At 45.2% G+C, this 26,944-nt stretch overlaps 1 protein-coding gene across 2 annotated transcripts in view; it reads left to right on the forward strand.

Annotated features, from left to right (window-relative positions):
* TMC5 (transmembrane channel like 5) overlaps positions 1-25,532 on the forward strand; it is a 203,667-nt gene extending 178,135 nt beyond the window's left edge. For both annotated transcript variants that reach the window (XM_075319132.1, XM_075319133.1), the window contains exons 18-22: positions 28-201; positions 1,533-1,611; positions 15,749-15,847; positions 16,107-16,149; positions 24,857-25,532. In XM_075319132.1, coding sequence (XP_075175247.1) covers positions 28-201; positions 1,533-1,611; positions 15,749-15,847; positions 16,107-16,149; positions 24,857-25,275 — 814 coding nt within the window. In that variant the 3' untranslated portion in view covers positions 25,276-25,532. The remainder of the gene's footprint in view (positions 1-27; positions 202-1,532; positions 1,612-15,748; positions 15,848-16,106; positions 16,150-24,856) is intronic.
* Positions 25,533-26,944: the final 1,412 nt, after the last annotated feature.

Genomic DNA, 26,944 nt, shown 5'->3' on the forward strand with positions numbered 1-26,944 from the left:
CCTAAAGTTTCTCATTTCTGATTTTAGACGTAAGCCTTCAGAGATGTGTGGGCCTTTCCGGACTCTGCCTACTCCATACGACTCAATCAGTCAATGGATTAATACTATAAGACTTTTTGAAAATGCAAAATGGGTCGTGTGGATTTACAACAACCTAGTTGAAAGTGTCCTGTTCTTTTATATTATCACCCTGATTGTTTTGTAAGTATAACGTAGGGTCCTCATGAGGGGCAGACATATCGCCGGTGCAGTCAAACAGCTGCTGAAACATCTTGTCTGTCCTAAAGCCAGCAGTAGCGTCTACACTAAGAGGAGTGAAAGGGGGCCATACCTGACTCATTTGCAGAGAGGGTGAGCCCGCACTCTTGCCCTCTTCAAAAGTCACTGGAAGGGCCTCTGTCATCTTCTTTTAGCTCTTGACGCTGCCACTAGATCAGTGATACACGTAACACAGCATTGCAGGGACAGAGTTGCTCATCCTGAGCCTGACAGTGGTGATTCCCTCTCTGTTCCTTCTGCAGGGAGAGGGAGGAGGTGTTCTGCGTGCTCTGGATATAATCCTGCACACGCCTTCGATCTCGATCAGCATGAGGCTAGTCAGAGGGCGCTTTATAACTCCCCTTGTGCAGATTGAGATGAGAGCAGTGTTCAAATGTCTTCTTTATCTGTGCTGGTTATCAAAAATAGGGAGGGGATCTCACTCCATTTTTTTCAATTAATTATTTATTTGGCTAAATAGCTGTACAAGCTATGTAGCTAAGTTTCTATTACCTATCTATCTATCTATCTATCTATCTATCTAAACCGAAAGTTTTGGTACCCTTGAAATTGTTCCAGAAAATGAAGTTTTTCTCCCAGAAAATGAATGCAACTACACATGTTTTGTTATACACATGTTCATTTCCTTTGTGTGTATTGGAACAATAAAAAAAAAAAAAAGAAAAAAGGCAAATTGAACATCATTTCACACAACTCCAAAAATTAGCCAGACAAAATTGTTGGCACCTTTCCAAAATTGTGGGTAAACAACTTTGTTTCAAGCATGTGATGCTCATTCAAACTCACCTGTGGCAAATAAATGGTGTGGGCAATAAGAAAATCCCACCTGAAAACAGATAAAAAAGTGAGAAGTTGACTCAAAGATGCTCAAATCCTTTCATTATACTTGGGTACTCAAATCACGTTTATCTGAGCATCCAACTGCTAGTTACGAGAACCAAGCACCCGAGCATGGTAGTGCTCACTCATCACTAGAAAGAAACTCTGTTTCACTTACCCATTCCCTTGTTTATCCTGAAGGCAAAATTATTCTGAAAGGGTACAAATCCTGTAATGTTTACAGTAGGTACCTGATCGATTAATTTGCTGCCTATGCGCAGTTGCTGTGTGAAGAAGTAGAGTATTGGATGAACGGTCTGGGTTTATCAGTTAGTCTTGGTTCCTATTGATATCTGAACAGTCAGGTGTAGTTTTTGTGTACTTTACGGTTATATCAAGTGACATCAGACTAATTATTTTCCATTTTATTACAGAATTATTTCATATATCTACTGGCAAATTGTCCAAGGACGTAAGATAATGGTGAAGCTGCTGCTCACACAAATAGCTAATGTAAGTGTATACATTGGAAAACTGATCTGTGTTACCTATGCATTCTAAATAAAAAGTTAAAGGGAATGACCAGGATTTTAATACTGATGACATAGGAGTACTATATGCCAAAAATATCAGTTCAGTGGAGGTCTATATCTTAGTACCTCTATGATCAGCTATTTGAAGAGCACTCCTGCAAGCAGAGTCCCCTTTACTGTATTGTTTACAATGTGTACTCAGCCTGTTATACATATTTGCTTGTATGAGACAATGCTGCAATTCCTCGGGAGGGCTGTTGTGAAATATATCAGGTGTCACTGAAAATCAGGCCATACTTTCCAATACAGGGTTAAATTAGCATTTTACTGCAGGATGAAGAGCAGTCCCAATGGAATATGATGTTAGCACAAATGCAAACTACTGATGATGAACATCCACCCACACATCTATCATTTCTGAGGATACTTAGTATTGTGCGAGATGCCTGCCATGTGGTTGGTACTTGTAGTCTGTATTCTTGCATACAGTAGGTACATGGACAGTTAGCCTGATCTGTCCCTAAAACTGCCACCTTAGTCTATATTCACACATTGCAACCACGTTGCTTTTTTTTCCACAACCCTGGTAGAACTACAATGTTTGCCCCACGACTGTAAAAATCCGCAACGCAGCCGCAGCATCTGAACACTGTCACGGTCAGGGTCGGTCTAGCCTGCCGGGGTAGCGGGGAATCCCCCGGTAGGCCCCGGGCCCTCGGTGGGCCCCTGTGCATTATGTAGTGTGGGGCAGTGTATAGCACCGTGGGGCCGCCGGTTTCTTGGGGCCAGCGTTATGTGCGGCAGACTGGGAAGGGCCCCCACGCTCTGATGGGCCCCCTCCCACGCTCTGAGGGCCCCCAGGCTTTCAATCACAAACTGCAGCGATAGCACAAGTTCCATACTATCGCTGCAGTTTCCGTGGCTGCAGAAGGACCTGTGGTGACATCACAGTCATGTGATATCACTGTAGGTCCTGCACTGCGGAAGTCCCAGACCTGTCCTGGATACCGTGCCGCTATTCAAATATACGTGCATCTTTCAGACGCGCGTACATCTGAACAGTGTGGCTGGTGTCAGGACTGAGGCGGAGGAGCTCCTCAGCACCGCACCGAGACAGCGGCCGTCATCACACTGCCGCCGGAGCAATAGAGAAGACGACGCGCAGGGCTGCAGCTAAGCGCTCAGGAGGAGCCGAAGCAAAAAAAAAATATATATATTCTAACCTATACTCCCCCGTTCCCGCGGTGCCTCCAGCTGCTTCTTCCAGACCGCAGAACACAGACCCTGAGTGACCCGTCCGCTGCACGGAGCCGCCGCTGCAGGTGACTTCATGGCTTTACTGCAGTTAAATGCTTTACGGCGCCGCATGGCATTTAACTGCAGTAAAGCCATGATGGCATCCTGTGGTGGCGGCTCCGTGCACCGGACGAGATCATGGAGAGGTCTATGAGTCTGCGGACTGATAAAATAAGGACAGCGCAGGAATGGAGGACAGGTGAGAATAACGTGTGTGTGTGTGTGTGTGTGTATGAACAACGGCATAATAGGGGACAAGAAGGGGACTGGAATGAGGACATTATTAAAGGATGGGGGGCCATTCATACACTGCACAAGGGTGGGGGGGCATTCGTACGCTGCACAAGGATGGGGGAACTATTCATACACTGCACAAGGATGGGGGGCCATTCATACATGGCACAAGGATAGGGGGGCCCATTCACACACTGCACAAGTATGGGGGGCCCCATTCACACACTGCACAAGGATGGGGGGCCCATTCAAACACCACAAGGATGGGGGGGCCCATTCACACACTGCACAAGGATGGGGGGCCCATTCACACACTGCACAAGGATGGAGGGCCCATTCATACAGTGCACAAGGATGGAGGGCCCATTCATACAGTGCACAAGGATGGGGGGGCCCCATCCACACACTGCACAAGGATGGTGGGCCCCATTCACACATTGCACAAGGATGAGGGGGCCCATTCACACACTGCACAAGGATGGGGGGCCCATTCACACACAGCACAAGGATGGCGGGGCCCCATTCACACACTGCACAAGGATGGGGGGCCCATTCACAGACTGCACAAGGATGGAAGGCCCATTCATACAGTGCAGAAGGATGGGGGGGCCCATTCATACAGTGCACAATGATGGGGGGCCCATTCACACACGGCACAAGGATGGGGGGGCCCATTCACACACGGCACAAGGATGGGGGCCCATTCATACATGGCACAAGGATGGGGGGGACCATTACTACACTGCCCAAGGATGGGGAGCCCATTCAGATAGTGGGACCATTGCTACACTGTGCAAGGATGGGGGGACCATTGCTACACTGCACAAGGATGAGGGACCAGTTGCTACACGGCACAAGGATGGGGGGCCCGTTGCTACACGGCACCAGGATGGGGGGCCCGTTGGTACATGGCATAAGGATGGGGGGGCCCGTTGGTACACAGCACAAGGATGGGGGGACCATTGCTACACTGCACAAGGATGGGGGGGCCGTTGGTACATGGCACAAGGATGGGGGGGCCCATTGCTACACGGCACAGGGATGGGGGACCCGTTGCTACACGGCACAGGGATGGGGGGCCCGTTACCTATATACAGATCTCCTGTTTATAAAGTCATCTGTGATCACTGTATTACCTGTACACTGACACTATATACAGAGTTCCGGTGTATAATGGCACTGATGGTAATATTAATGTTATTAGTATTGTGATTTTTATTCATGATCATTAATTGTAATATTTGTCACTGTGTAGTAGTAATATGTGGTCTTGTCATGGTTTGGTGGTATTTGTCTCTTGTATGTAGTATTATTTGGTAGTCTGGTCATAGTGTCGTGGTATTTCTCCCTTGTATGTGGTAATATTTGGTTACTATGTGGTCTAATTATGATGTGGCGGTATTACTCTCTTGTATGTGGTTGTGTTTGATCACTACAGTATGTGGTGGTAATATATTGTCTGGTCATGGTGTGGTGGTATTATTCTCTTGTATGTGATTGTATTCGGTCACTATGTGGTGGTAACATGTTGTCTGGTCACGGTGTGGCGGTATTTCCCCCTTGTATGTGATATTATTGGTCTTGGTATAGTGGATTGTGCTGTGTATGGAAGTCACTTTTTCTCTCTATCAATATGGGGAAGATTCTTTATTTCCAATAGTTTAAATATTTGATTGTTTAACCCCTCGCTGTCCTGTGACTATTGCACTGCAGCAAATATGCACTTACAGAGGTTCTCCAGTGAAAACAAGTAATCTCCTTTACTAAGGCCCTGTGCACACAGTATTTGGTGAGTTTTTTACGTCAGTATTTGAAGCCAAAACCAGGAATTGTAAAATCAGTAAAATGAGAGGAAAAGTATAATAGAAAGACGGGCACCGCTTCTGCATTTTTCACCCACTACGGATTTTGGCTACAAATACTGAGGTAACAAACTGACCAAATACTGAAAGTGTGAACGTGGCCTAAGCATGTGATAACTTATTCATCAGTGGGGTCTGATTGCTGGGACCCGAACTGATCGGCAAAATGTGCAACTTTTATCCCCATTACACTGGAGCTCATGTCCGACTCGACCCCTGATCTATTCATTCCCTCAGTGGCTGCGAGCGCTGCGCTTGGTTTTATCTGACTGCTCCACAGAGGATGAATGGAGCTGCGGTCACGCATCCCACTCCACAGAGGATGAATGGAGCTGCGGTCACACATTCCACCCCACAGAGGATGAATGGAGCTGCGGCCAAACATCCCACCCACAGAGGATGAATGTAGCTGCGGTCACACATCCCCCCCACAGAGGATGACTGGAGCTGCGGTCACACATCCCACCCCACAGAGGATGAATGGAGGTGTGGCCATACATCCCACCCCACAGAGGATGAATGGAGCTGCGGTCACACATCCCACGCCACAGAGGATGAATGGAGCTGCGGTCACACATCCCACCCCACAGAGGATGAATGGAGGTGTGGTCATACATCCCACCCCACAGAGGATGAATGGAGCTACCGTCACACACCCCACCCCACAGAGGATGAATGGAGCTGCGGTCACACATCCCACCTGCTGTGCTGCATTGTATAATGGGCATATAAGTGTCCTGTCAGGGATAAAAGTTCCTCATTCTCCCGATCGGTGCGGTTTCCACTGGTCTGGTTCCACCAGTCAATAAGTTATCACGTACCGAACCTGTGGAACGGTGATAACTTGTCACCAAAGATCCCATTACTGCAAACTACTGTAATTGTACAGAGTTATTGTGTGTGTGCACAGGATATGTGCAGGAGCTGCCTGTGCTTTACAGTCAGCGCTAAACTATAACGGGGATAGCAGCTAATAGATATTTGCATGTAGCTGTAGGGTGGGCCCCTATAGTTATTTCCCCGGGTGGGCCCAGACACCCCAGTCCGACCCTGGTCACGGTCATCTCGTGTTGAGTTTTGATAGGCTCAGGTTTGGGCTCTCTCTCATACCATCTTAGACCATACACATTAAACATGTTTATTTCTTTAGGCACGAGGGGTTATTGTCAGTTTTTTATGTGTTCATCTGTTTTCTTTTTCTGTTTGCCATTATGGGCAGAGTTTAGGGATTCTTGATGTTTTTGCCTGATTCCATCATTTAGGACTTTTTGAATTTGCAAAATTGATCTCAAATGTACTCCAATCTCCCATGGAGTGATTTCATGCATGCCAGAAATTGTGACATTTTTGCAGAAAATGTGACTTATTGTCCCAAAAAGTCGCAAAACAAGTTAAAAACAAAAGTAAAGAGCATTTGTTATGTTGCACAGAATTCATAAACTGTGTGCACCATTTTGTTGAATTTGGAGCAAAAAACATAGTAACTATAAGGCAAATAATTAAATAAACTCTTGGAAAATGCTATTTATCTGTATATATATATATATATATATATATATATATATACACAGTCATATGAAAAAGTTTGGGCACCCCTATTAATGTTAACCTATTTTCTTTACAACAATTTATTTCCACCGGTTATTTCAGTTTCATATATCTAATAACTGATGGACTCAGTAATATTTCTAGATTGAAATGTGGTTTATTGTACTAACAGAAAATGTGCCATCCGCATTTAAACAAAATTTGACCGATGCAAAAGTATGAGCACCTCAACATAAAAGGTGACATTAATATTTTGTAGAACCTCCTTTTGCAAAAATAACAGCCTCTAGTCGCTTCCTGTAGCTTTTAATGAGTTCCTGGATCCTGGATGAAGGTATATTTGACCATTCTTGTTTACAAAACAATTCCAGTTCAGTTAACCCCTTAGTGACGGAGCTAATTTTCACCTTAATGACCAGACCAAATTTTGCAATTCTGACCAGTGTCACTTCATGAGGTTATAACTCTGGAACGCTTCAACGGATCCCGGTGATTCTGAGATTGTTTTTTCGTCACATATTGGACTTCATGTTAGTACCAAATTTAGGACAATATTTTTTGCGTTTATTGAAGAAAAAAATTGAATATTGGCAAAAATTTTGAAAATTTAGCAATTTTCAACTTTTGAATTTTTATACCGTTAAACCAGAGATTTCTGTGACACAAAATAGTTAATAAATAACATTTCCCACATGTCTACTTTACATCAGCACAATTTTGGAAACAAAATTTTTTTTTGTTAGGAAGTTAGAGGGGTTCAAAGTTTATCAGCAATTTCTCATTTTTACATCAAAATTTACAAAACCAGTTTTTTAGGGACCACATCACATTTGAAGTGACTTCAATAGGCCTAGATGACAGAAAATACCCAAAAGTGACACCATTCTAAAAACTGCACCCCCCAAAGTACTCAAAACCACATTCAAGAAGTTTATTAACCCTTCAGGTGCTTCACATGAACAAAAGCAATGTGGAATGAAAAAAAGCAAAAATTAAATTTTACCTAAAAATGTTGCTCTAACCCAAATTTATTCACTTTTAGAAGAACTAACACAACAAAATGGACCCCAAAACTTGTTCCCCACTTTCTTATGAGTGCGCCGATACCCCACATGTGGTCAGAAACCTCTGTTTGGATAAATGGGAGGGCTCGGAACAGAAGGAGCAATATTTGAATTTTGGAAAGCAAATTTGGCTGAAATAGATTGCGGGCACCATGTTGCATTTACAGGTCCGCTAAGGTACCTAAACAGAAGAAACCCCTCACAAGTTACACCATTTTGGAAACTAGACCCCTCAAGGCTTCTATCTAGGGGTATAGTGAGCATTTTAGATCCACAGGTACTTCACAGATTTTGTTAACGTTACGTTGTCATATTGAAAATTTTAATAATTTTCTCAAAAATGTTGCTTTAGCATCAATTTTCTCACTTTTTCAAGAGGTAATTCCAAAAATTTGACCTCAAGGTTTGTTAACCACTTTTTTATGAGCGCGGTGATACCTCACATGTGGTCTGAAACCTTTGTTTGGACAAATGGGAGGGCTTGGAACGAAAGGAGCAATATTTGAATTTTGGAAAGGAAATTTGGCTGAAAAAGATTGCGGGCACCATGTCACATTTGGAGGACCCCTAAGGTACCTAAACAGCAGAAACCCCACACAAGTGACCCCATTTTGGAAACTAGGCCCCTCAAGGAATTTATCTAGATGTTTGGTGAGTACCCTGAACCCCCAGGTGCTTCACAGAATTTTATAACGTTGAGCCATGAAAAAAAAAAAAAAAATTTTACCACAAAATTGTTATTTCAACCAGGTAGCTTTTTTTTTTACAAGAGTAAAAGGAAAAAATTCAGCATAACATTTATTGTGCAATTTCTCCTGAGTTTGGCGATACCTTATATGTGGTGGAAATCAACTGTTTGGGCGCATGGCAGGGCTCGGAAGGGAAGGAGTGCCATTTGACTGCAAAATTGGCTGGAATCAATAGCGGACGCCAGGTTGCATTTGGAGAGCCCCTGAGGTGCCTAAACAGTGGAGGTCCCCCACAAGTGACTCCATTCTGGAAACAAGACACCTCAAGGCTTTTATCTAGGTGTATAGTGAGCAGTATGAATCCACGAATACTTCACAGAATTTGATAAGCTTAGGTTGCCATATTGAAAATTTTCATTTTTTTCACAAAAATGTTGCTTCAGCATCAAATTTCTCACTTTTTCAAGAGACAACAACAAACCGTGGACCCAACAGATTGTTATCCAATGTCTTATGAGCACAGGGATACCCCACATGTGGCCAAAAACCTCTGTTTGGATAAATGGGAGGGCTTGGAATGGAAGCAGCACCATTTGAATTCTGGAAAAGTTGAAATAAATTGCGGGCACCATGTCACATTTGCAGGGCCCCTTGGGTACCTATACATTAGAAACCCCCACAAGTGACCCCATTTTGGAAACTGGATTTTATTCAGGAGTATAATAAGCATTTTGAATCCACAGGTACTTCACAAAAATGTTGCTGTAGCAACCAATGTCTCACTTTTAGGCTATGTGGCCATGAGCCAGCGACACGGCGTCTAGTACACAGTGTCAGCCTCCTGCAGAGATGTGAGTGTTGTCCACGGGAGAACGCAGCTGCCCATGCCCACGATTTGGGTTCAGGCTGCTGTGGAGCTCTATGCTACCTGCAGAGAACACTCATCTCCGCAGCATAAATTGACATGCTGAGGCTCGGGAAGCTGCGCCACAGGTCAGTTTATGTGGCGGAGAAAAGAAGCACATTGGGCAAGCACATTGGGCATGGGATTTCTAAAAATCCTTCCACTGTGCTTCTACTGCACAATGCAGCGTTATGGACGCAGGGAAAACACTCTGCGCCCAAAACGCTGCAAATCCTGATTGTGGGCGCACAGCCTAAAATGCTACAATGGATGAATGGATACATGTCAAACATATATAACGTCCCACCCCCTGCATATTCTAAGCTGGCGCCCTTTAGTGCCTTTCATGTGGCACTAAAGGGTGCCTAGCCTTGTATTTAGCCCCCCAAAAAAATAATAATTAAAATAAACGACGTGGGGTCCCCCCCATTTTTGATAGCCAGCTAGGGTAAAGCAGACAGCTGTAGCCTGCAAACCACAGCTGACAGCTTCACCTTGTCTGGTGATCAATTTGGAGGGCTCCCCAGGCGTTTTTTTAAAAAAAAAAAAACGTGGGGTCCCCCCCAAATTAGATCACCAGCCAAGGTGAAGCGGACAGCTGGGGTCTGGTATTCTCAGGGTGGGAAGAGCCATGGTTATTGGACTCTTCCCAGCCTAAAAATAGCAGGCCGCAGCCGCCCCAGAAGTGGCGCATCCATTAGATGCGCCAATCCTGGCGCTTCGCCCCAGCTCATCCCGCGCCCTGGTGCGGTGGCAGACGGGGTAATATATGGGGTTGATACCAGCTGTAATGTCACCTGGCATCAAGCCCTGGGGTTAGTGATGTCACGGCATCTAAACAGATACCCGACATCACTAACCCAGTCAAGTAATAGACAAAAAAAAAAAGACAAAAAAAAATTTATTTGAAAAAAAAACTCCCCGAAACATTCCTCTTTCCCCAATTTATTGAAAATAAAGAAATTACGGTCGCTGTAATCCGCTGTAATCCGTGAGGTCCCACGCCGACTCTGGATCTTCTAGAATATGGGGGGCACGTTCAGGGAACATATCCCCCATTTTCTGGAAGAGCAAGCTCTCCATGAGCAGTGTGGGTGCAGTAATCTGAGAATACTGCACTCACACTGCCCCGGTCCAACTTAGGGCAGAGTGACCTGCAGTAACCTCATTCCAGAATATGAGGGGCACGCTCACAGAACGTACCCCCCATTTTCTGGAACAGCAGTCTCTCCATGTGAGGACCACACTCCTCACATGGAGAGACTGCTGATTACTGCACTCACTCTCCCCCGGTCCACAGTGGAGCAGCCTGTGCATCAGTGACGTCAGCGTCCCTGCAAGACTGACGTCGCTGATGCACAGGCTGCTCCACTGTGGACCGGGGGAGGAATCCAGCTGACAGCCGCTGTCTGCGCATGCGCCGTCAGCATTCAAGAAGAAGGCGGCGTGATCGCGGGACGGATCACCAGACAGGTAACGTATGACCGGGGGCTGGGGGGCTGGGGGGGGGTGATGGGGGGTGACCTAGTGGGACCTGGGGACACCTTTCTGCCGCATGTGACGTGTCACATGCGGCAGAAAGAGCAGAATGAATGCGGGGGAGGGGGGGTGGCTCTGGAGACCCGGAGGGGGCTCCGGTGACCAGAGGGCTCCGGTGGACCGGAGGAGGGGTCAGGGGGAGGACATTTCCCTCCGATCTGAAATGTTTGATCATTTCAGATCGGAGGGAAATGAATGCAAAGCCGGCGGCGGCAGTTTTCAGCGCGCGTCGGCGCCATCTTGCACGCTCCGGAGGGGGGCTCTGAAGAACTGGAGGGGGCTCCAGGGACCAAAGAGCTCCGGTGTACCGGAGGAGAGGTCAGGAGGGGGACATTTCCCTCCGATCTGAAATGTTTGATCATTTCAGATCGGAGGGAAATGAATGCGGCGGCAGCAGCAGCAGCTTTCAGCGCGCCGGCGCCATCTTGCAAGGTCTGGAGAACCGGAGGGGGCTCCGGTGACCAGACAGCTCCGGTGGACCGGAGCAGGGATCAGGGGGAGGACATTTCCCTCCGATCTGAAATGTTTGATCATTTCAGATCGGAGGGAAATGAATGCAGAGCCGGCGGCGGCGGGAGTTTTCGCCGCGCGTCGGCGCCATTTTGGATGTCCGGGGGGGGGGGTGGGGGGTGATTTTCTCCGGTACCGGGGGCTTTGGGGGCACTAGGGGCTTATATTTCTTTATCATCTGACATGTTTGATCATGTCAGATGAGAAAGAAATTAGTAGTATTTGCCATTTTTTTTTTTTAATGTTGTCGCCGGTATACGGTGTATACCGGCGATCACATTATCGGGGAACAAAAAAAACACCCCGATTCATAATCTTGGGGGTCTCAGCTACCCCCGGTAGCTGAAACCCCCGAGATTTTTCGTCACTGGGGGGCGCTACAACCTTTTTCCGGCCTGACGTCTCAAGACGTCGGAACAGAATAAGTACCCTGTTTTTCCGACGTCTTGAGACGTTAGGCCGTCGCTATGGGGTTAAGTTTGATGGTGGGCGAGCATGGACAGCACGCTTCAAATCATCCCACAGATGTTCAATGATATTCAGGTCTGGGGACTGGGATGGCCATTCCAGAACATTGTAATTGTGCCTCTGCATGAATGCCTGAGTAGATTTGGAGCAGTGTTTTGGATCATTGTCTTGCTGAAATATCCATCCCCTGCGTAACTTCAACTTCATCACTGATTCGTGCACATTATGGTCAAGAATCTGCTGATACTGAGTTGAATCCATGCGACCCTCAACTTTAACAAGATTCCCGGTGGCGGCATTGGCCACACAGCCCACCAAATTTTACTGTGGGTAGCAAGTACTTTTCTTGGAAGGCCGTGTTTTTTTGCCTCCATGCATAACGCCTTTTTGTATGACCAAACAACTCAATCTTTGTTTCATCAGTCCACAGGACCTTCTTCCAAAATGTAACTGGCTTGTCCAAATGTGCTTTTGCATACCTCAGGCGACTCTGTTTGTGGCATGCTTGCAGAAACTGCTTCTTTCGCATCACTCTCCCATACAGCTTCTCCTTGTGCAAAGTGCGCTGGTTTGTTGACCGATGCACATTGACACCATCTGCAGCAAGATGATGCTGCAGGTCTTTTGAGGTGGTCTGTGGATTGTCCTTGACTGTTCTCACCATTCTTCTTCTCTGCCTTTCTGATATTTTTCTTGGCCTGCCACTTCTGGGCTTAACAAGAACTGTACCTGTGTTCTTCCATTTCCTTACTATGTTCCTCACACTGGAAACTGACAGTTTAAATCTCTGAGACAACTTTTTGTATCCTTCCCCTGAACAACTATGTTGAATAATCTTTGTTTTCAGATCATTTGAGAGTTGTTTTGAGGAGCCCATGATGCCACTCTTCATAGGAGATTCAAATAGGAGAACAACTTGCAAGTGGCCACCTTAAATACCTTTTCTCATGATTGGATACACCTGCCTATGAAGTTCAAAGCTCAATGAGGTTACAAAACCAATTTAGTGCTTTAGTAAGTCAGTAAAAAGTAGTTAGGAGTGTTCAAATCAAGAAATTAATAAGGGTGCCCATACTTTTGCACCGGTCAAATTTTGTTTAAATGCAGATTGCACATTTTTTGTTACTACAATAAACTTCATTTCAATCCAGAAATATTACTGAGTCCATCAGTTATTACATATATGAAACTGAAATAGCTGTTGCAAAACCCCAAATTGTTATAAAGAAAAAAGGTTAACATTAATAGGGGTGCCCAAACTTTTTCATATGACTGTATATATATATATATATATATATATACATACCGTGTATATATATATATATATATATATATATATATATATATATATATATATATATACACACGGTATATATATATATAGCTAATCTGCAGGTACATATTGTTACAATGCTGCCGTCGCCATACTGAAAGTGCAGATACTGGGAGAAATGACTATCAATTTCCTTCTGAGAATCGCTGATTTTCAGGTATGGGGACTATACTGTGAGCGGTGACTGTAAGCACCCCCCCCGCACTTTTATTGACAATTGGCCCTGCGGTACATCTGTGCCAGGAACTGGGACTGTAGCTACAGTTGAGCGAGTACCTAACTATTCGTACTCACTATAAGCACAATATACTCGAATAATCATGTATTCGTTCCGAATAGCGTGTGCAATGCAAGTCAATGGGGAAAACTTGCAAAGTAACGAGTAACCTGAGTGCCGTACTATTTACTACGCACGTATAGTACGGCATTTGGGTTACTGGTTACATTGCAAGTTTTTCCCCATTGACTTGCATTGCACGCGGTCTTCTAAACGAATACGCGAGTATTAGACAGTACTCGTTATGAGTATAGCGAGTGCAAATAGTTAAGTACTCGCTCAGCTCTAACTGTAGCCTCTTTCTGTGCCATCCTTATGACTGAAAGCCAGTGGCTTCCAGGAGGAAATAAGTTAAATTTCTCCCTGTAGCCGCAGGGCATAATTGTAACACAATTTAAATACAGAATAACCCTTTATCTGCAGATAGAGCTTTCCAATGTGACATACTCCTTTTAAAAGCCACTTTAGGAAAGTCAATATTTCTGCAAATACTTCCCAAAAAAGTGAGTGTTTCCTTAAATGGTTTTTGTTTGAAAAATACATTGAATTTGTTCTTTTCAAAAAATTCAATGGAACATAGCATAACCATGCATTGGCATATATGGCCTATTTTTCAGTGATATGTTTTCTACTTGATGTCCCTTCCAATGACTTGAAATATATGGTATGCTGGTATACAAATAAGTGTAAACAATTAAAAGGGCACATCGGTCTCAGGACTGCATCTGCCATATCAAATAGCTCATCTGTATGGCTGCTTGGGGTCTCACCCCTAGTAAATAAATGTTGACTATCCAAATAATTGGTTGATTGATATTCAAAATGAAAAGTATGGGGCAACCACTTTAACATTGGAACTATAAATTTGGATTGGCATACTACTGCCACTACATGCACATTTGTGGTCTCATTGGATCCACCATGGCCACCTCTGCCAGCTGCTTGCAGTAACCCAAACATATATGGATATTTATGGGGTTGTCCTGGCCCAATTAAAATTTTTCAGTAGTATCGTTGAGGCCTGTGATTGGCCACCATGATCAGATGACTTTTGCAGCATGTCTTAGGTGACATCACTGAGGATACACTGTGAAAGTCATCTGTGATTTGCCGCCATAGTCAGCTGACTTCTGCAGCATGTCTTAGGTGACATCACTAAGGATACACTGTGAAAGTCATCTGTGATTGGCCGCCATAGTCAGCTGACTTCTGCAGCAAGTGTTAGGTGACATCACTAAGGACACACTGTGAAAGTCACTTTTGATTGTCCGCCACGGTCAGGTGACCTCTGCAGCATGTGTAATGCGGGCGTCACACGGGGCGATATGTCGTGTGATCGCATAAGCGATCGCACCCGCCCCCGTCTTTTGTGCGTCACGGGCAATTAGTTGCCCGTGGCTCACAAAGTCGTTAACTCCCCGTCACACATACTTACCTGCCGGGCGACTTCACTGTGGGCGGCAAACATCCTCTTCCTGAAGGGGGAGGAATGTTCGGTGTCACAGCGACGTCACACAACGGCCGGCCAATAAAAGCGGAGGGGTGGAGATGAGCGGGACGTAACATCCCACCCACCTCCTTCCTTCCTTCCGCATAGCTGGCGGGTGCCACGGGACGCAGGTAACCTGTGTTCATCGTTCCCGGGGTGTCACACGGAGCGACGTGTGCTGCCACGGAAATGATGAACAACCTGCACCAAGAAAAATAAATGATATTTTAAAATTAAACGACGAGTACACAAGTCACGATTTGTGAGCAATACTGCACATACGATATGGAGATGTCACACGAGACGACGTCATGAGTGATGCCGGATGTGCGTCACGAAAACCGTGACCCCCGACGACATATCGCACGATAGATCGTCTCGTGTGACGCCCACATAAGGTGACATCACTGATGACACACTGTAGAATTCACCTGTGATTGGTTGCCATGGTCAGGTGACTTCTGCAGCGTGTCTTATGTGATATCAGTGATGACACATTGTGGAAGTCGCCTCTGATTGGTTGCTTTGGTCAGGTGATTTCTGCAACGTGTCTTACGTGATTAAACACTGTGGAAGTCACCTGTGATTGGCTGCCGCAGTCCCTCTTGCTTGAATGGTGACGTCTCCATTTCTACGTAAACACAGGCCATGGAGAAGCCTGTGCTGGAGCCAGGTGAGTGCTGGGAGGTGAGTATTGCTTAGTTTTTTATTTTGTAATATATTAAGTCAGAGAAAATGTTTATTTTGCCCACCACAACCCCTTAATGAATACTTTGCCAACACTTAAGTCCCAAATCCTGTAATTCTAGTGAATGTTTGTCCATACATATGTGTATCTTTATCTGTATATCTCCTCTCTACTTGTCTACAATCATCACAAATAACTGTATTATAACTATTTTAGGAAGGTAAAGACAAATCGTTTTTGCTTGAAGGACTGCGAAAATCACAGAAACCAAGTGAAGGAAATCGTGGTGCACCACATCAGATGCCACAAAGACAGGTTAGGAGCCTGGAATGCTTTACAATACGTATTGTTAAATATTCATCCCTACGAGTTTTCTCGCATCTACCAATAAAAGCGTAAAATCTAATCAGTGGCCACAGATTCAAACATTAGGTCATGATTTGGTAAATATTCCTCTGCTGGATACCGGCAATACTGAATGTTTTTTCCATCTACTTCAAGACATGTACTGTGGAGTATATTGTGTCTCATGTTTGCGTTATAATTTTCCTAATAACTCCTTGTAATATTTTAGGATCGGCAGTCACATAGAAGTGAAGACCAGCAGATGGGTCGCGGTAAGTTACAAATTCTAGGTGCAGTAGTGTAAATCTAATTTTATTAAATATCCGCCATTAAACATTTTTTAATATTTAGTGATGTATACATTCATTACTATAAGGGACACCGGGGGTCTCCAAAACGCCAAAGTTGAAGCATAGAATATTATCATTATTGACAGCACATCTCCTGTGTACATAAGGTAATGTGCAGCTGTTGGCGATGATATAATGGCAGCACGAACGATCCAATCACCCGACCAAAGAACTTTTTGCTTTTTCGTCGGGTAATTGCCAAATGTTCGCACAAGCCGATAATGTGCAAAAGAGTATTCTAATAAATACTCATTCCCCATTATTGGTTCATCTGGAAGAGCCTTAACCCCTTCACGACCGGCCGATTTTTCGCTTTCCGTTTTTTTTTTTTTCACCATTCTTCTTCTGAGAAACATAACTTTTTTATTTTTCAGTCAATATGGTCATGTGAGGGCTCATTTTTTGCGGCACGAGCTGTACTTTTAAATGTAACCATAAGTTTTATCATATAGTGTACTGGAAGACGGCAAAAAAATTCCAAATGCAGAAAAATTGCAAAAAAAGTGCGATAGCACTATTGTTTTTGAAGTATTTTATTCACTTTGTTTACTATATGGTAAAACTGATGTGTAAGTGTGATGCCTCAGGTCAGTGGAGGTTCGTAGACACCAAACATGTATAGGTTTACTTTTATATAAGGGCTTAAAAAAAAAAATCGGACGTTTGTCCGTAAAAAGTGGCTCACATTTTACGCCATTTTCAGAAACCCGTAGCGTTCTCATTTTTTGGGATCTATGGCTCAGTGATGGCTTATTTTTTGTGTCTTGAGCTGACGTTTTTAATGGTACCATTTTTGCGCAGACGCTACGTTTTGATCGCCTGTTATTGCATTTTGCGCAAAAGTTGTGGCGACAAAAAAACCCGTAATTTTGGCGTTTGGAATTTTTTTGCCACTACACCATTTACTGATCAGATTAATTAATTTTATATTTTGATAGATTGGGCGTTTCTGAACGCGGCGATACTTAATGTATATATAATTATTATTTTTTTAACCCTTTAATTTTCAATGGGGTGAAAGGGGGGTGATTTGAACTTTTAGGGTTTGTTGTTTTTTTTTTTTACTTTTTTTTATGTTACTAGTCCCCCTAGGGCAGGGGTCAGGAACCTTTTTGGCTAAGAGAGCCGTAAACGCCACATATTTTGAAATATAATTCCGCGAGAGCCGTACAATATGTTTAAAGGGCCATTGACAGATCAATCGCTCCAATGTTCACTTAGTACAGCAAGGAATGCTCCTCCCTGCTGTATAAAGCCACAACTGGACTGAAACAATGGTAATTAGCAGTAAAAAAATCAAATAAATAACTTACATTGTGAACTTGCGATGCATGACATCAGTCCAGCAGTCTGGCTTCTTCTTTTTCCTGCGCATGACTGGAACCTGGCATTCTTCCCACCTGATGTTGAGAGAATGCCAGCTTTGAGGCATTCGCAGAAGAAAGAAGCTGGAATATTGGACATGTCACACAACGCATTGTCAGTTATGTCAATTATCTATTTTATTATTTTACAGCGAATTATTGTTTAGGTCCAGCGGTGGCTTAGTGCAGCAGAGAGGAACACTCCTTTGTGTACTAAGTGACCGCTGGAGCAATTGTATCTGTCAGTGGCCCAGACACCCTGCTTCCCATACAGCCTGCACCCCCCATATCACACACACACACACACACACACTGCTCCCCATACAGCCTGCACCCCCCATATCCCACACACACACACTGCTTCCCATACAGCCTGCACCCCCCAGATCTCACACACTACACCCCCATATGTCACATACCCTGCTTCCCATACAGCCTGCACCCCCCCCATATCACACACACACTGCTCCCCATACAGCCTGCACCCCCCATATCCCACACACTACACCCCCATATGTCGCATACCCTGCTCCCCATACAGCCTGCACCCCCATATCACACACACTACACCCCCATATCTCACACACCCTGCTTCCCATACAGCCTACACCCCCATATCTCTCACACCCTGCTTCCCATACAGCCTGCACCCCCCATATCACACACACACACTGCTCCCCATACAGCCTGCACCCCCCATATCCCACACACACACACTGCTTCCCATACAGCCTGCACCCCCCAGATCTCACACACTACACCCCCATATGTCACATACCCTGCTTCCCATACAGCCTGCACCCCCCCATATCACACACACACACACACACACACTGCTCCCCATACAGCCTGCACCCCCCATATCACACACACACACTGCTCCCCATACAGCCTGCACCCCCCATATCCCACACACACTGCTCCCCATACAGCCTGCACCCCCCATATCCCACACACCCTGCTTCCCATACAGCCTACACCCCCATATCTCTCACACCCTGCTTCCCATACAGCCTACACCCCCATATCTCTCACACCCTGCTTCCCATACAGCCTGCACCCCCCATATCACACACACTGCTCCCCATACGGCCTGCACCCCCCATATCCCACAGACACACACCCTGCTTCCCATACAGCCTGCACCCCCCATATCACACACACACACACTGCTCCCCATACGGCCTGCACCCCCCATATCCCAAAGACACACACACTGCTTCCCATACAGCCTGCACCCCCCATATCACACACACACACACTGCTCCCCATACGGCCTGCACCCCCCATATCCCACACACACACACACTGCTTCCCATACAGCCTGCACCCCCCATATCACACACACACACACTGCTCCCCATACGGCCTGCACCCCCCATATCCCACACACACACACACTGCTTCCCATACAGCCTGCACCCCCCAGATCTCACACACTACACCCCCATATGTCACATACCCTGCTTCCCATACAGCCTGCACCCCCCATATCACACACAATACACCCCCATATGTCACACACCCTGCTTCCCATACAGCCTGCACCCCCCATATCACACACACCCTGCTTCCCATACAGCCTACACCCCCATATCTCTCACACCCTGCTTCCCATACAGCCTACACCCCCATATCTCTCACACCCTGCTTCCCATACAGCCTGCACCCCCCATATCACACACACTGCTCCCCATACGGCCTGCACCCCCCATATCCCACAGACACACACCCTGCTTCCCATACAGCCTGCACCCCCCATATCACACACACACACACTGCTCCCCATACGGCCTGCACCCCCCATATCCCAAAGACACACACACTGCTTCCCATACAGCCTGCACCCCCCATATCACACACACACACACTGCTCCCCATACGGCCTGCACCCCCCATATCCCACACACACACACACTGCTTCCCATACAGCCTGCACCCCCCATATCACACACACACACACTGCTCCCCATACGGCCTGCACCCCCCATATCCCACACACACACACACTGCTTCCCATACAGCCTGCACCCCCCAGATCTCACACACTACACCCCCATATGTCACATACCCTGCTTCCCATACAGCCTGCACCCCCCATATCACACACAATACACCCCCATATCTCACACACCCTGCTCACATATCTCACCCTGCCTGTACCCCAACTTACCCCTCTCAAACACTCTGCACCCTTCACATGCTTCTGTCACAGTCTGCAGCCCTCATATGCCCCTCACCCTGCAGCACCCCTCACCCTCATGTCCCCTCTTTTCTTATTACCAGTCATGTGTCCATGTCTCCTTCAGGATTCAGTTCTCTTGCTTTCTGCCCGGCATCCTGTGTCTCCTCCCACACAGTCACATGGGCGTGACGTCATCGCAGGTCCTGCAGGATGGATTATTCCGTCTGCTGTGCAGGTCAGGACTAGCACTCCTGCAGCTCAGACATGGCTGGTGGCCTCTCCAGGTCAGGGGCCCCTCTACTGACACTGGGCTCCCCTGACTCACAGGCCGGCCACTACACAGCGGCACTACACATAGACGCAGAGCGGCTGCCGGGCCCCTATGTGTACTAGTGCCGCTGTGTAGTGGCCGGCCTGTGAGTCAGGGGAGCCCAGTGTCAGTAGAGGGGCGGCTCACTTCTCCTCGTTCCCCCGCTGATCCGTCTCCTCGGCGCATCATCCATTGCTGTCGCTCGCTGACCTCTCAGCAGGCGCGCAGTGATGACGTCACCGCGCTCGCTGCAGAGCTGTCAGAAGAACGCCGACAGTCACAGCGGGGAGAATGATAAGAGAGAGAGCGCCGCTCACTCTCTCATCATTGCTCTCAATTGTATCGGCACCTGCGATGCCGATGCAATTGAAAGCTCGATCCTCGGCGGGGGGCGGTGACAGCGCGGCCACCGGGCCCCCCTGAGTAGCCGGGTGCTGGCGCCGGCTCTGATCCTTCCCATAGACAGGTAGGAGCCCTGTCTGCGAGCCAGATACGGCCATCAAAAGAGCCATATCTGGCTCGCGAGCCATAGGTTCCCGACCCCTGCCCTAGGGGGATATGGTGATCAATAATCCAATCACTCTGCCCTATATGCTGATCACAGCTACACAGCTGTGAACAGCAGATACGCTCACTTTCTGATTCACTGGGCTCTGGGCCGAGTGAAACCGAAAGTGACTCATGATAGCTACAGGCGTCATCACATGACCCTGTGCTACCCTGGCAACCACCGAAAGTCACGTGATCACGTCACGTGACTTCCGGTATCGGGCGGTAAGTAAAAGTTTACCGCTGATGCTGTTTAAATGGCGCTGTCACATATTGACAGCGCCATTTAAGGGGTTAAATGGCACGAGCAGATAACGATTCTGCTCGTGCCTAGCAGGCACACATCTCAGCTGTGAAAATCAGACCGCGGGCAGTAATACTATGACCGCTAGGACGTAATATTACTGCCCGCGGTCGTTAAGGGGTTAAGAATAGATGGGACTTTGTGGTGAACGAGTCAGTGTTGATAACCTTTAAGGGGTTTTCAAGCATTAGGAAAAAAAATGGATGCTCACTTCTAAAAGCAGCACCACATCAGTCCACAGATTGTGTGGTGTTACAGTTACAAGTGCATCTCAATAAATTAGAATATCATCAAAAAGTTAATTTCTTTCAGTCATTCAATACAAAAAAGGAAATGTATATATTATATAGAGTCATTAGTTACACACAGGAGGATCTATTCCTATATATTATATAGAGTCATTACACAGAGGGATCTATTTCTATATAATATAGTCATTAAACACAGAGTGATCTATTCCTATATATTATATAGAGTCATTACACACAGAGTGATCTATTCCTATATATTATATAGAGTCATTACACACAGAGGGATCTATTCCTATATATTATATAGGGTCATTACACACAGAGGGATCTATTCCTATATATTATATAGGGTCATTACACACAGAGTGATCTATTCCTATATATTATATAGAGTCATTACACACAGAGTGATCTATTTCCAGTGTTTATTTCTGTTAATGTTGATGATTATGGCTTACAGCCAATGAAAACCCAAGAGTCATCTCAGAAAATTAGAATATTATATAAGACCAACTGAAAAAATGATTTTACACTCAGAAATGTTGGCGCCTACTGAAAAGCCTGTACAGTAAATGCCTCAATACTTGGTCGGGCTCCTTTTGCATGAATTACTGCATCAATGCGGCGTGGCACTGCTGAGGTGTTATGGAGGCCCAGGTTGCTTTGATAGCAGCCTTCAGCTCGTCTGCATTGTTGGGTCTGGTGTCTCATCTTCCTCTTGACAATACCCCATAGATTCTCTCATAGGTCAGGCGAATTTGCTGGTCAATCAAGCACAGTGATACTAAGTAGTAAACCAGGTATTGGTACTTTTGGCAGGTGCCAACTCCTGTTGGAAAATTAAATTTCCATCTCCAAAAATCTTGTCGGCAGAGGGAAGCAAGAAGTGCTCTAAAAGTTCCTGGTAGACGGCTACACTGACTTTGGTCTTGATAAATCACAGTGGAGCTACACCAGCAGATGACATGACTCCCCAAACCATAACTGATTGTGGAAACTTCACACTAGACCTCCAGCAGCTTGGATTGTGGCCTCTCCACTCTTCCTCCAGACTCTGGGACCGCGATTTCCAAATGAAATGCAAAATTTCCTATCATGTGAAAACACCACCTTGTACCACTGAGAAACAGTCCAGTTATTTTTCTCCTTGCCCCAGGTAAGATGCTTCTGGCATTGTCTATTGGTCAGGAGTGGCTTGACACAAGAAATGCAACAGTTGTAGCCCATATCCTGGATATGTCTGTGTGTGGTGGCTCTTGAAGCACTGACTCCAGTAGCAGTCCTCTCCTTGTGAATCTCCCCCAAATTTTTGAATGGCATTTCTTAAGAATCCTATCAAGGCTGTGGTTATCCAGTTGCTTGTGCATCTTTTTCTACCACACTTTTTCCTTCCATTCAACTTTCCATTAATATGCTTGGGTACAGCACTCTGTGAACAGCCAGCAATGACCATTTGTGGCTTACCCTCCTTGTTGAGTGTGTGACTGCCTTCTGGACATCTGTCAAAACATCAGTCTTCCCCATGATTGTGTAGCCTACTGAACCAGAGTAAGGGACCATTTTAAATGCTTCGAAGCCTTTACATGTGTTTTGTGGTAATTATTCTAAGTTTCTGAGATAATGACTTTTGAGTTTTCATTGGCTGTAAGCCATAATCATCAACATTACCAGAATCAACACTTGATATAGATCCCTCTGTGTGTAATGACTCTATATAATACATGCATTTCCCTTTTTGTATTGAATTACTGAAATACATTAACTATTTGATGATATTCTAATTTATTGAGATGCAATTGTAAATCTCATTCACTTCAATAAAGTTGAATTGCAGTACTAGACACAACCTGTGGACAAGTATGGCGCTGTGGCTGGAATAAGGCAGCCATATGTTTCTGATCCCTTACACATCTTTTAAATGTATTATCATAGGATTCATGATTGAGGCCAACAACTCAAATGTGGGAAGGTAACATGCTTGGAGTCTCCTTTCAAGTCTCCATAGGTCAAAATTCAGCCCTGATGGTGGGGGGGGGGGGGGGGAGGGGGAGGTCTGGGCACCACATTTTAAAAAATACATCGAAAAACTGGAGCAAGTTCAGAGAAGAGCTACTGGCATGATGAGTGGTCTGCAAACTATATCCTATGAGGAACGGTTAAAGGATCTAGGAATGTTTATCTTGCAAAAAAGAAGACTGAGAGGAGACTTAATAGCGGTGTACAAAATATCTGAAGGGATGTCACAATGTAGAGGGATCATCTTTATTCTCATTTTGGACATGAAAAGACTAGAAGCAATGAACTGAAAGAAAAGGGAGAAGATACTGATTAGATATTAGAAAAAACTTTTTGACAGTGAAGGTGATCAACGAGTGCAACAGTTTGCCACGAGAGGTGGCGAGTTCTCTTCAATGGAGTATGGACAGACATCTGTCTGAGATGGTTGAGTGAAACCTGCATTGAGTGGGGGGTTGGACAAGATCACCCTGGAGGTCTATTCTAATTTTAACATTCTTTGTTTTAGTCTTGTTTTATTATTTAGTCTCGTTTTAGTCTTTTTTTTAGTCTTGTTTTATTATAATTGATCTGTCCACATTTTTTTTGCTTATCCAATATATATGTAATATTGACGCTTTCAGAAAAGGAATATTAAAGAGAAAATTCCGCTTTATGAATATAATATATTTTAAGCATTGAAGCTCCTTTTGTAACTAAGTGACCACTTGAGGTGTCCTGTATACTGCAGACATATCTATAAAGCTTCCATTGAGCTTAATAACACATCTGCCTCCTGAGCGCCCCCTAGTGGTTTTGCAGGAATATGATATAACTCTATGGTCATACTGAGGATTTAGAGCTCAGACCCTTTAGAACATATATTATAAAAATAAATTAGCAGACAATGCAGGACCTTCAACATAATAGCATACAACGGTGGAGCTTTTGATGAGCTTTTGATGTTGCAGAATTTCTGCACCATTTCTGCACCTATTATATAAATTAGGTCATTTGCGTTTTTTGTGTGTGTTTTTTAATAAGTGATTTTATAGTGTTTTTCACGCTGTGATGTTTTGTCTCTGTTTGGTGTGTCAGGCCTTAAAGGGAACCTGTCAGCTCCAATATGCACTCAGAACTACGAGCAGTTCTGAGTGCATATGTCTAATCCCTGCCTAACTGTCCCTGTATACACTAGCATAGATAAAGGGTGTCTATAGAAAAAGTATTTCTAAAGATTTTTTACCGTATGCTAATGAGCGAGGCCACTAGTCCCCTGGTGGCTAGCGCCCACATTAGCATGTTAGTATGTCCCTGTGGGTGTGCTAATGCTAATGAATGTGCAGTGTCAGAGGATGATCTCACTCACTTCTTCGGTGCCATCGCATCTGACTCCTGAACTTCAGCTCAGTGCGCATGATCCTGGAGTCTCAGTCATGCATACTACATGAGTTTGAAGCCGTGACGCATACACCCGGCTTCATTGTGCGCATGACCGAAACCGAAATCCAGCGTCGGGTGGCGATGGCAGGGGAGAGGTGAGCACGACCATCCTCTGACGCTGCACATTCATCAGCATGTTAGCACGCCCACAGGGGTGATTCATTTTTTTCTGTTTCCTTTGTGGTTTTTATAATTTATTTTTCAGGAGTCTTTTTTTTGTCCTTACAGAATCCAGACCACAAAGTGGGGGAAGGTCCAAAGACTTAGAACCTGCTAGGCAAGAAATGGAAGACATTTCTCCCACAAATAATCATAATTCTGATCATTCAAATGCAATGGCACTGATTATGAGGGCAAGACAAGAGGCTGAATATGAAGAACGGCAGCCTAGGTATGGAGAAGCAAGTAGAGATGCAATGGAGTTGGCGGAAAGAGCAAGATCAAATGATGCATATGAGGAAGAGCAACCCCAGGACAATGTGGGTCATACTCAGGACTATGACAGTCAGCTGTCTTGGAGGCGCCCAAATTCATCAGGTGCTGGACCAAGGGATGGTTATGAAGCACAACAGGATTGGAGCCAACCAAGAACAGATGCCTTCGCGATGGCTATGAGAGCAAGACAACAAGCAGAACTGGGTCAGTAGATCCTACTTGTGAGAAGATGTTACGACTGATCTAAAAGACTCAACATCAAGTGCTTGACCTATGATGTCAGGATGTCTCCTCACAAATCATCAAACCTTATACATATGTGATTAATTTACATGCTTAAAATGGAGGGCAGTATGTTCAGTGAAGTTATTTGATGTAATATACATGTTTAAGAATTAACCACCTATTTTATGTACATTGTTAATAAGTAGCAAAACATTTCATGATAGACATCAATAACACAAAATATATGAGATTAATATATTATTTATTAAATATGAATTTTCTGAATGTTGGCCCTGGTGAGACCTTTTCCTTTGTCTTTCTTCACTATTCATTGGTTGTAATCTTTTTTTCTCTTTCTTTTGCATTGTGGGTACATTTTCACCTATGGTAAACCTAGCTGTATGGCTTGACTTTTATCATCTAGGGACAAGAACCTCATTTCATGAGGCCTACCTTGTATGATGTAGACCCACTAGGCCTATGAAATGCGTGTCAGAGGTGACAGGACAAGCTATTTTTGCTGACACTGGGAATCTTGATCTGTAAGACAAGTTGTGGACACCAATGATTTAACTAGATCTGCATGTATGGCCCTAAACTGTTCCGAAATGACTAGCCCAGGTGGGGGGGGTGTCGCACATGCAGTTCTAGTTAAATCACCAGCGGTTGCGGCTTGTCTTATGGATTGGGATGCGGCCGCCAATGATTTAAATATTGTGTTCTGTACTTTTACTCAGGGTCCTGAGTGAGGCATGCTTATGTACCATACAGTATGTAAGATGCCTCTCTCTAAACTTCCAGATCGGAGCATGAAGACAAGCACCATTGCAGGTGGGTGCTAGGCGGCATTACATTGCACCAGTGTGGCTGCTGCAGTACGTCCACACATCAGCACATTTACAAAGTGCTGCTGTTGCCAGTCAGAATCTGGTTCCACAGCACTTAGGATATGTTCTAAAAATTTTGGTGTGGGGGACTGGGGAGGAAGTAAGAGGAGATAATGACTGCTGGGGGAGGGAGAGAGAGAGAAGTTAATGACTGCCGGGGGGGGGGGGAGGGGAGATAATGACTGCTGGAGGGGAGGGAGGAGGAGAGGAGATAATTATTGCTGGGTGGAAGGAGGGATGGAGGAGATAATGACTGCTGGGGCTAGAAGAGATAATGACTGCTTGAGGAGGAGAAGAGGAGATAAGGATTGCTGGAGGGGAGTGATGGGGAGAGGAGATAATGATTGCTGGGGGTAGGGAGGGAGAGAGGAGATAATGACTGCTGGGGTTATAGGAGATAATGATTGCTGTGGGAGGGGGAAATAAGATAATGATTGCTGGGGAGGGAGAGGAGATAATGACTGCTGGGGGAGGGGAGATAATGACTGCTAGGGGAGGAGGAGAGGAGATAACTGCTGAGGGGAAGTGAGGGGCAGAGGAAATAATGACTGCTGGAGGAAAGGGGTTGAGTTGGGCTTGAAGTGTACAAAATCTCAACCTTCAATTGAAGATTTAGCTAAAAAAAAGTGACTAAGCAAGTAAGGTAAAGAATTATTTGTTTTTGCTTTATTAATAAATACAGTACATGTATTAACTGTTTGCTACTAGAGCTACAATAGCTCAAAATTATGGATTTTTCGAGAAGTGAAACACCACCCGAGTTATGTTC

The sequence above is a fragment of the Anomaloglossus baeobatrachus genome, chromosome 7 (assembly GCF_048569485.1).
Source record: "Anomaloglossus baeobatrachus isolate aAnoBae1 chromosome 7, aAnoBae1.hap1, whole genome shotgun sequence".
In the NCBI taxonomy this organism is placed as follows: domain Eukaryota; kingdom Metazoa; phylum Chordata; class Amphibia; order Anura; family Aromobatidae; genus Anomaloglossus; species Anomaloglossus baeobatrachus.